Source organism: Pteropus alecto, unplaced genomic scaffold, assembly GCF_000325575.1.
Source record: "Pteropus alecto unplaced genomic scaffold, ASM32557v1 scaffold43, whole genome shotgun sequence".
NCBI classification, from domain to species: domain Eukaryota; kingdom Metazoa; phylum Chordata; class Mammalia; order Chiroptera; family Pteropodidae; genus Pteropus; species Pteropus alecto.
In genome coordinates this window covers 5,947,768-5,956,984 of record NW_006435764.1, presented here as the reverse complement: position 1 = coordinate 5,956,984, position 9,217 = coordinate 5,947,768, and the positions used below count along the sequence as shown (strand labels likewise).

The window sequence follows — 9,217 nt, the reverse complement described above, 5'->3', positions numbered from 1 at the left end:
GAGTCTCGTCTGAATAGACGAGTAAACAGGCTCTGTTATGTTAAGTAATTTCTTCAAGGCCACACAGTAAGTGACAGAGTCAGAAATGAAACCTGGTACGTCTGACTCTAAGACTAGTCCTCTCTCTTTCATGTCAGCTACCTCGCATGGTATGTGCCACTTCCTGATAGAGACGTAGATTTTAACTAAGTCCCTGGCAGCTCCTTCTTCCCCACGCTGGGCTCTGGCCTGGGGTCCCTGCTGCTTGCTGGAGCACTGTCCGAACTGAAGGACTTTCAGAGCTCTGATGTAGTCACTGCCTATGACCGTATAGTTGTTTCCTCCTTCCCATCTCAGACTACCTTGGGTGTTGCTGTAGGTCTGAATCAGACCCCTTTGTGTTCTGGGGAGGAGGAGGCAGCCCTGCAGCTGGATGAGGCCTGGCCTACTCCATCCCCACAAGCATTCTCTCTCTGGTTCTTGGCTCTTCTGTATTCAATTTGTTCCCTCTCCCTGTCTTGTGAATCCTCCTCATCACCTGTCCAGCTCCTTGTATTAATTATCTGTTGCTGTGTAATAATTTTCCCCAAAATTTCATGGCTTAAAATGGTAAACAAGTCAGAAATCTAGGAGTGGCTTAGCTGGGTAGTTTCAACCCGAGGTCTCGCACGAGGTTGCTGTCGAGGATGTAGGCTGGGGTGCAGTCACGTGAAGGCTGGATCAGGCTGGAGAATCTGCTTCTGGAGCACAACAAACACGCCTGGCGAGTTGGTGCTGACTGTTGGCAGGAAGCTTCAGCTTCTGGTTGCCTGCCCCTCTCCATAGGCCTCCTTGAATGAACTCACAATATGACAACCGGCTTCCCCCTTAAAAATAAACAGGCTATTTTAATTGTTCTAATTATTTTCTTGGACTTCATAATTTTCCTTCTGGAAGTCTAGCCTAAGAAAAGAATTCAAAATGTAAGTTTTGAATGAACCCACCATTTGTGCACAGAGATATTCATCACGAGCTTATTTATAGTGGTGAAAAATTGGAAGCAGCCCGAGTGTTCAGCAAGGAATGGATGGTTAAGGAAAAGATGGCATACCCGGGAAACCGGCCTGTTACACAGCTATTGAAATGATTGTTATGTGGAGCAGTTAATGACACAGAGGGTTCCTATGATACTCTATTAAGAGAAAATTTCAGGATACAAAATCTATATACAATATGATCCTACCTATGTGAAGAAAATAATTAATAGGAAATATGCTAAAAGTGTTAACGGTGGAGTTTTCTAGGCTGTTAAATTTCTTTAAATTTTGAAATAATTATAGATTGACAAATTGCAAAGGCCGTACAGAGAGGTCCTATACACATTATCCACTTTCTTTCAATGATTACATCTTATGTGAGTACAATATCGATACCAGAAAATCATCATTGCTGTTAAGTGTGTGTGTAGGTCTGTGTCATTTTAGTACATGTGTAGAGTTGTGTAACTACCACACACAAGGAACAGAATTATCCTATCACCTCAAGGATGTGACCCTTTATTGTCACACACATTCCCTCCCACTACCATCTCTAACTCTTTACAACCATTCATCTGTTTTCCATCTCTACAATTTTATCATTTTGAGAATGTTACATAAGTGGAATCATATAGTATGTGACCTTTTGAGATTGGCGCTTTTTTCACTCGGCATAATACCCTTGAGATCCATCCAAGTTATTACATAATCTATAGTTCATTCTTTTTTCTTGTTAAATAGTATTTAATGGTATGGATAATTTTTTCCACTGCTTTTCAAATTTCCTTCTGAATATGATATATTTTAATTTTTAGAAAAAACACTGGTGGGGGAGCAATGCAGAGAGAAGCAGTTCATGCCTTCAAGGAACTTTCGTGTTGATTTATATAATAGAATTTTAGGCTTGGAGTGCCCTCAGCAGGCACCTAGATAAGTTCCTCATATTGCAGGAGTCCTCCTTGCAATATCCTGAAAGGTGGTTGTGCAGCCTCTGTGTGGATACTCTCAGTGACAGGGAACTTACTACCAAACAAAGGATCTTGTTAAATTGATATAAAATATGCCTTTCTTCCTGGGGCTCCGGTACGACTGAGAGAAGATCTTCTGCCATATGTTATTTTTACCCTGCCTGGAGCCTCTTCCCTGTCCCCCTAACTAGATAATACAAGCCCAAGACAGCGAGAAAAGCCTACGTGAGCTTGGGCAAGCTGTAGGATATAGGAGATCTAGGACTGGCCTCTCTAGGGAGCTTTTGGCATCCACTGGCTCAGAAAAACAGGGGCTGCAGACATTTTCAAGTGGAATGAAATTCTGCATGAACACACACAGAGAGATATCCACATTCCCCAAAGAAAAGCCTCCTTTCCGCATGGTAGTAATGCCCTTCAGAAGGCACTGAACCACTAACTTAAGAGGGAAAATCTTAGATTCTCTCCTTCTTCTGGTCCTCTGTATCAGACCTGAGATCTCTTCCTTTTCCTCCAGCCTTCCTCGAAGGCAGACTCTGATCTGTCCATGGTTCTGATTGTTAATGAATTGTACTTGGGGGCTCAGCACGGCTTCTTTCATTCATTCCTTCGCGAAAGCTAATATTTTTTGAGCATTTACTATGTGTCAGAGACTGTGATAGGTTCCTTACATTCATTCACCCTCTTTATATTGAAGTATATCAAACATAACAGAAAAGAGCACGGATAATAAGAACACAACTCAGTGAATTGTCATATAGTGAATATATTTACGTAATCACTACAGAGATCAAGAAATCAAACGTTATCAGAACACCAGAAGGTCTTTTGTGGCCCCTTCTAGGTGAGGTGCTGTCCTCCAATTGTAACCACAACCTTGACTTTTTATTTATTTGTTTATTTATTTTAGAGTCAAAAGGAAAGTTCATTAGAAAAGGAGTAACATAACACTCCACAGACAGAGTGTGGTCTCCTCTCAGAGGCAGAGAGTGAGAAAGACAGTGAGAAGGACCACAACCTTGACTTTTAACAGAGTAGATTAGTTTTTTTTGTTTGTTTGTTTTGTTTTTTGCTTTTAAACTTTATATAAATGAATCATACAAATTGTCTCCTCTTTTGTGTCTGGTGTCTACAGCCCGATATTATGTTTGTGAAATGTATTCATATTGCTCCGGATGGTTGTGGTTTGTTCATTCTCTTTGCCATGTAGCATTACCTTGTGTAACATATTCTACAATTTATTCATTTTACTATTGATGGGACATTTGGTTTGCTTCCAGTTTTCTACGTTTATAAATATTGCTGATATAAACATTCCTGTTCATGTCTTATGGTGAATATGTGCCTTTCTATTAATATGTTATATATTATATATATACTATATACTGATATGTAAACACATACACACGTATACATACGGTGGATTATGGATGGGTACATTTTTTCAATTCCCATTTTCAGAAGAGAAAACTGAGGCTTGAAAATTGAGTCAGGAGATAGCAGAGCTGGGACCCAATCCTGTCTGGCACTGGAGCTCAAACTCCCTAACCATCATGCTTTACCGCCTCCCAATACATGGGCTGTTTAAAAGTACTCGTGATGTGCCAGACTGGCTGCTGCCATTGAGGGAAATAAGAAGGTACAGTCACAGAGGAAGGAAAATAATAGATGCTGTTGAAAAGCACACGGGTATGATGAGGAGGTCCGTTTTATCTTGAAAGATCCCTGGAGGCTTCCTGGAGGAAGAAGTATTTGAAGAGAAAAGATGGGGGCGAATTCTTGGTGTGCAGGAGTAATAGGGGAAGGAGTACCAGGCTGAGAGTTCTGGGGGTACAGGAAGAAGAAGCCTCATAGAGACACAACTGCAAGGGCCCTCATAGGTCATCTCGTCCAGTCCCCACTGTCCACCCACCTATATCTGCACTGCTGGTTTCCAAATTTATATACCCAGTCTTGACCATTTCCCTGATCTCCAAACTCTTTTTTATCTAGTTGGACAACAAATAGGTCTCTTAAATTTAACATGGCCAAAACAAGGTTCCTGATCTCCCCCTCCCCACCCACAAACTCCAAACTGCTCTGTTCCCAATCTTTCTTGGTCTTTGGCACTGCCAACCACCAATTGCTCAGGCCCCAAATCAAGCATCATTTTTTCTTCCTCCCTTTCCCCACATCCAATCCATGAGCACATCCCATCAGTTCTACCTGTAAAGCACACCTTGAATATGACCTCTTCTTATCGACTCCCTGTTTCCCCGCTAGTCGTGGCCACCACCATCGCTCACCTGGATGACTGCAGCAACCTCCTCACTGCTCTTTCTGCTTCCATGCTCCTCCTGAGGCCACAAGAGAGGTGACTTCTTTGCCTCTTCCAGCTTCACGTGGCTCCAGATATTGCTTGCCTTACCGCTGCCTAACTCCAATCTCTGCTTCTGTCTTCATATGGCCTTCTCCTCTGCGTCTTCTCTTCCTATTATTGGTGACCTCTTTTGATGGGTGACTGGATTTAGAGCCCACCTGGATAATCCAGGCTGATCTCAGCTCGAGATCCTTAATTATATCTGCACAGATGCTTTTTCCGAAGAAGGTCCCATTCACAGGTTCTGTGTGGATCTATCTTTTAGGAAGCCACCATTCAACCCACTACGGAAGTGAATACCAGTGGGGAAAAAAAAAGCTTAATGAGTTGAAATTAAGTTTAAACTTTAGTCCTCCAGTGAGTGATTACTTTTTAAAGCGTGGCAGACATTTGGATTGCGCATACTGCCTATGTCAGCCCTGACTGTCTAGGCAAAGGTCATTCTGAGGAGGGAGCGTCTGCATTATGCTTGCTGCAAAGCTAGTTTGAGGCTGCGGAGTCTGTAGTCGGGAGCCTTGCTGCAGCCCCAAACCCGCCAGATCCTCTCTGCTCACTGCTGGGGCCATCCCCACTGCTGGAAAAGGGAAAAAATCATTTCCTTCTGAAAAATGCCACCAGTCCTGAGAAAGCCAACTGCTAGTGCTGATGGCGAAAGGAAAGGAAAAAAAAGACCCAAGAAAACCCCTCCCTCCTGGTTTCTGTGTCCTGTGTAGCCTTCTCCCTTCAAGTATGGGCTGGATCTAGTGACTTGCCTCTACTGAATAAAATATAGTAAAAATGACAGGATGTCATTTCTGAAATTAGGCTACAAAAAGACTGGTTTCTGTATTGCTCACATTTTCTCGCTCCCTAGCTTACTCACTCTGCAGAAAGCCAACTGCCGTGTCCAGCTCCCCTGTGGAGAGGCCCACGTGACAAGGAACGAGCATCTCCAGCGTACAAGAACCTGAGGTCCTCAGTCCAACAGCCCTCAAGGAGCAAAATCCTGCCAAAAACCTAGTGAGAAAGCTTGGAAGCGGACCTTCTGAGGCCAGCAGGTGGTCCTAGGAGTGAGCTCGGAAGCAGGTCCCCCCAGCTGAGCCCTCGGGTGGCTGCAGCCCTGGCCAACACTTTGATTGGAGCTGAGAGATACCCTGAGCCTGAGACACCCAGCTGAGCCATGCCCAGATTCCTGCCCCATAGAAACAGGGGCAGGATAAATGTTTGTTGTTTAAGCCACTATGTTTTGGACTCATTTGTTATGTAGCAATGGAAACACTCAGATATAGATTGCTGGGATCTATTCGACCATGCGGAAGGCTCATGCTATAGTGGTGGCTATATTTACAAATTGGGGCTTCACAGATATTAGCATATGTCCCTTCTCAAGAATCTACATCTCGTCCCACTTCTTTGGCTCTGTTTATACTTTTAAACAAGCAGAATATCAAACTATAGTGGACAGTTGTACATTCTAGTTTTTCTGTTTAATACGTCACCTTATTAAATATTCTTCAAAGCATTCCTCAATAGTCGTCACATGAGTGTCACAGTGTTAATTTAGTCACTCCCCCTCTGGTTTGCTTTGAACTTAAGGTAGAGTTTTACCTTCTTGAGTGATGGCCCATCAGGGCTAGTAGGATGCAGGAGGCAGGATGGCCTGTGGCTAAGTGCTCCTGCTGTGGTATCAAGTCTACCCATTTTCTAGCTTGGGCTTGTTGCTTAACACCCTGGGCCTCAGTTTCCTCTTCTGAATAGTGAGGATAATAACCATACCCACTTTACGGTGTTTAGAGGCATCATTGAGTTAACTCAAGTAAAACACAGCACAGAGCTTGATAAATTTCAAGATATACAGACCATGCTATCTCATCCCGCTGTTGGGTCAGGTCCATGGTGCCTTAAATCAACTCTTGGTGCAGATTCCAACCGCCATCTAAGTGACATCTAAGCTTCCCTCCCCAAAGTCCGCTCTCCCTGAAGCTGCTGGTGACCCCAGCTGTGCTGCCACCACAATCCTGTGACCAGCACACCTACTCGTGCTGTGTCCCCCTAGGCAGGTCCATCCCCTCTCTGGGCCTCTGTTTCCTTATCTGCAGTATGGGACGGGGGCGGACGGGGACGGTTAGATTAGAAGGCTCATGAGGGAGAGCCCACCTCAAAGATTCTAGACTCTTCTGTCTTCTTTCAAAGGCCCTTTGGTTTCAACAGTACAGGGTACAAACAGCTTTAAACAACTAGCCGAAGCAAAAAGAATCGGAAAACACTTTAATTTATTTACCACAGCATGTACGTGGAGACTTGCACTCGGCTTCTTAGAGTATATCAAATACTGGCTCAGTGTCTGCTTACACGTGTGTGAAAAATCTAGGCATCTTTTCATCTTGGGCCCTTTACAGTGCTTGTCCTGGATCTGAGTGACAGCCTCGCACTTGGAGCAGACACTGGGGCTGAGCTCCTGCCTGGTCCCGGGCTCCTGCTCTTCCAGGCGCCATCAGACCAAAAAGTAAGGAGGGTCGCTGATCAGAGGGCCCAAGGGCAATCAGGACAGGAGTAGGGGTGCTGCATAGGGATTGGGGTGGCACTGGAGAAGACACGGGTCTCACTGCTGCCAGGTTCAGGTTTAGCTCTTGCTTTACCGTAACCTTGCACCTGGCTTTTCACTCTTTCTTTCCTCTGGTCTTTTTGTGCACTGAAGTGAATGGCCCTCAAGTCCCCCATGGCCGTAGGGGAAGGCAGGGTGCTGTTTGGGAATAGCCCAGAGAGCTGACCTGCAGAATCTCCCCAGGTCTTCATATGGCTATAGGCATCTCACCTATAGAAATCCCAGGGGAGACTGTTCCAGGCTTCTCCCCAGTTCCCACCCACAGGTTCAGTTCCTGGAACTGAAAACACTGCTAGGAAAAGAGTCGACTCGCCTCCGGGCTCCGGCTCGGCCTCTCCCTATCCAAGCTTGGACTCTGGACCTTCCTTAGTCAGGGCGAGGTTTCAGGAACTGCAGAGCTCTGTGGCTCTGGGAATCACAAAGCTGAAGGGAGAATCTCTCCCCACGCCCGGCACTTACACCCCTCACATCAGCATTCAGTTTCTAGGACTTCAGCCCCTGAGATGCCTGGGCCAGGATCCTACCAAGAGAAGGAGGAGCAGATGGTGGCGTTTCTGGTTCCAAGAAAGGCTGTGTGACCTTGGACAAGCCCCTTGGCTTCTCTGAGCCTCTGTCTCTTTTTTTCTGAAAAAGTGGAGTGATAATATGGATTTTGCGGGATGATCATAAAGTTGAAATAAGACAATGGTGGTGACAGAGCCTGGTAGAGTGATAGGCATACAGCGATGGCTTCTTTTCCCTGATGAAATACTGGGCCAGCTGGTCAGCCAAGAAGGGCAGCCTCTTGTGGCAATGGAGGAGATGCTTGTGTGATGAGGCTGCTTCCTGAGCCCAAGGAAGGGGCCAGCCCAGCTCCGGTGGGCTGGGTTAGAAGTCGAACAGAGAGCAGTGGGGAGGCCAGCGGTGGGTGGGAGCTGAGATCCACACCCAGCCCTTGCAGATCTGCCACTGAGAAAGCAGGTTTGTGCTCCCTGTCCTGCAGATCAGTCAGCTCCAGAGCAGCCGACAGACTGTGGGGTGAGGACGCCAGCTTCTCCCTGGTGGGGTGCTCCGACCCAAGGGGCTGTGAAGGGGAAGGTTGGGCTGAGGGGTTAGGGAGAAGGGCATTGAGCTTGGAGGACGGTGTCAGCCTCAGCAGTCTGGAGCCAGAGGGCAAGGCAGATTGGACAAGGCTGGGGGACAGTTGGGCAGGAAGTACAGTGGCTGCAGTAGGGCCAAGGGACAATGAGCACAGAGGGGACAGGAGAAGGCCAGTAGAGTCATGAGGCTGTGGATCTGAAGAGAGCTGCTGAGCTGAGGGCATGGAGACTGGGGTCTTAGACAGGCCTGGTTGTTCCTGGCAGCCCTGTTGTCCGTGGGGCAAGGGTTCCAGGGGCTGCCCGGCCTGGCCCCAGCAGCCAGAGGGCAAAGGAGCCAAGCAGGAGGCATAGTCCATCAGGCAGAGGCGCTCATGCATGTGCAGCGTCTGACTCCACCAAGCCAGCTCAGCCCGCAGATCCTCGATCTCCTTCCGCAAGGCATGGTTGTGTTTCTCCAGCAACTCGTGCTGCTGGAGGAAGAAGCAGATGGGCAGGGAGGGGGGTGTCAGCCAGCACCAGAAGCTCAGCATGAGCCCTGTTCCCTCCCAACCCCACCCCACCCCTCAGGGTCCTCAATTTAGGGGAAAGATACCACCGCCGTGCGAATGTCCAAGCTGGGGGCCCTCGGCTACTTTCTTGCCAGCCACCTATGACCACTACCAAGTCTCCCCCATTCTCCTTCCTATTGGAGCTCAGATGCTCCTGCTCTCTACCCTCAATTCTCTGAGCTGGTGGTGGCTACTGGCCTGCGATCTCCACCCACCTGGGAGCTCCACCAGCCTCCCAACGGGGTGCTCCCACCCCAAAGCACCCTGTTCTCTTGGAGGAACCTTTGGGAAACTGTGTCATTAACGGAACATTAAAGCCTTTTAAAGGCTCCCACACTCCCTGCACGAGGTGACCCCGGCTCACACCTGCAGTGTTCTCTCTCCGACCTGTCCTGCTCCACCCACTTCCTGTCCCTCACATGGTCTCTTGAAACATTTCCTGTCTCTTCTGCCTGGACACTCTTCCAGCAACTCCCTCCCCTGGGCTAGTCTCGACATGGACTTCTCATGGCAACTTAGATGTCTTGTTATCCTGGACACCTCTACGCTGCTTGGTGCCCTGCCAGACCTCCCCAGCACCCAGCACGTGCTCACTGAGGCACTGTCAGAGGAGCCCAGGTCCTGTTCTGCAGGTTGGCAACACAGGTATGCTCTTTTCAGTGTCCCTGGGTCAACATTTAGTTG

At 47.4% G+C, this 9,217-nt stretch overlaps 1 protein-coding gene across 3 annotated transcripts in view; it reads right to left on the bottom strand.

The window, feature by feature from the left end:
* Positions 1-6,554: 6,554 nt before the first annotated feature.
* Positions 6,555-9,217, bottom strand: part of BATF2 (basic leucine zipper ATF-like transcription factor 2) — a 6,370-nt gene continuing 3,707 nt past the window's right edge. For 2 of the 3 annotated variants that reach the window (XM_006911130.3, XM_025046349.1), the window contains one exon: positions 6,555-8,455. In XM_006911130.3, the coding sequence (XP_006911192.1) occupies positions 7,670-8,455 (786 nt within the window). In that variant the 3' untranslated portion in view covers positions 6,555-7,669. The remainder of the gene's footprint in view (positions 8,456-9,217) is intronic. The other variant, XM_015588636.2, reaches the window with a different exon arrangement.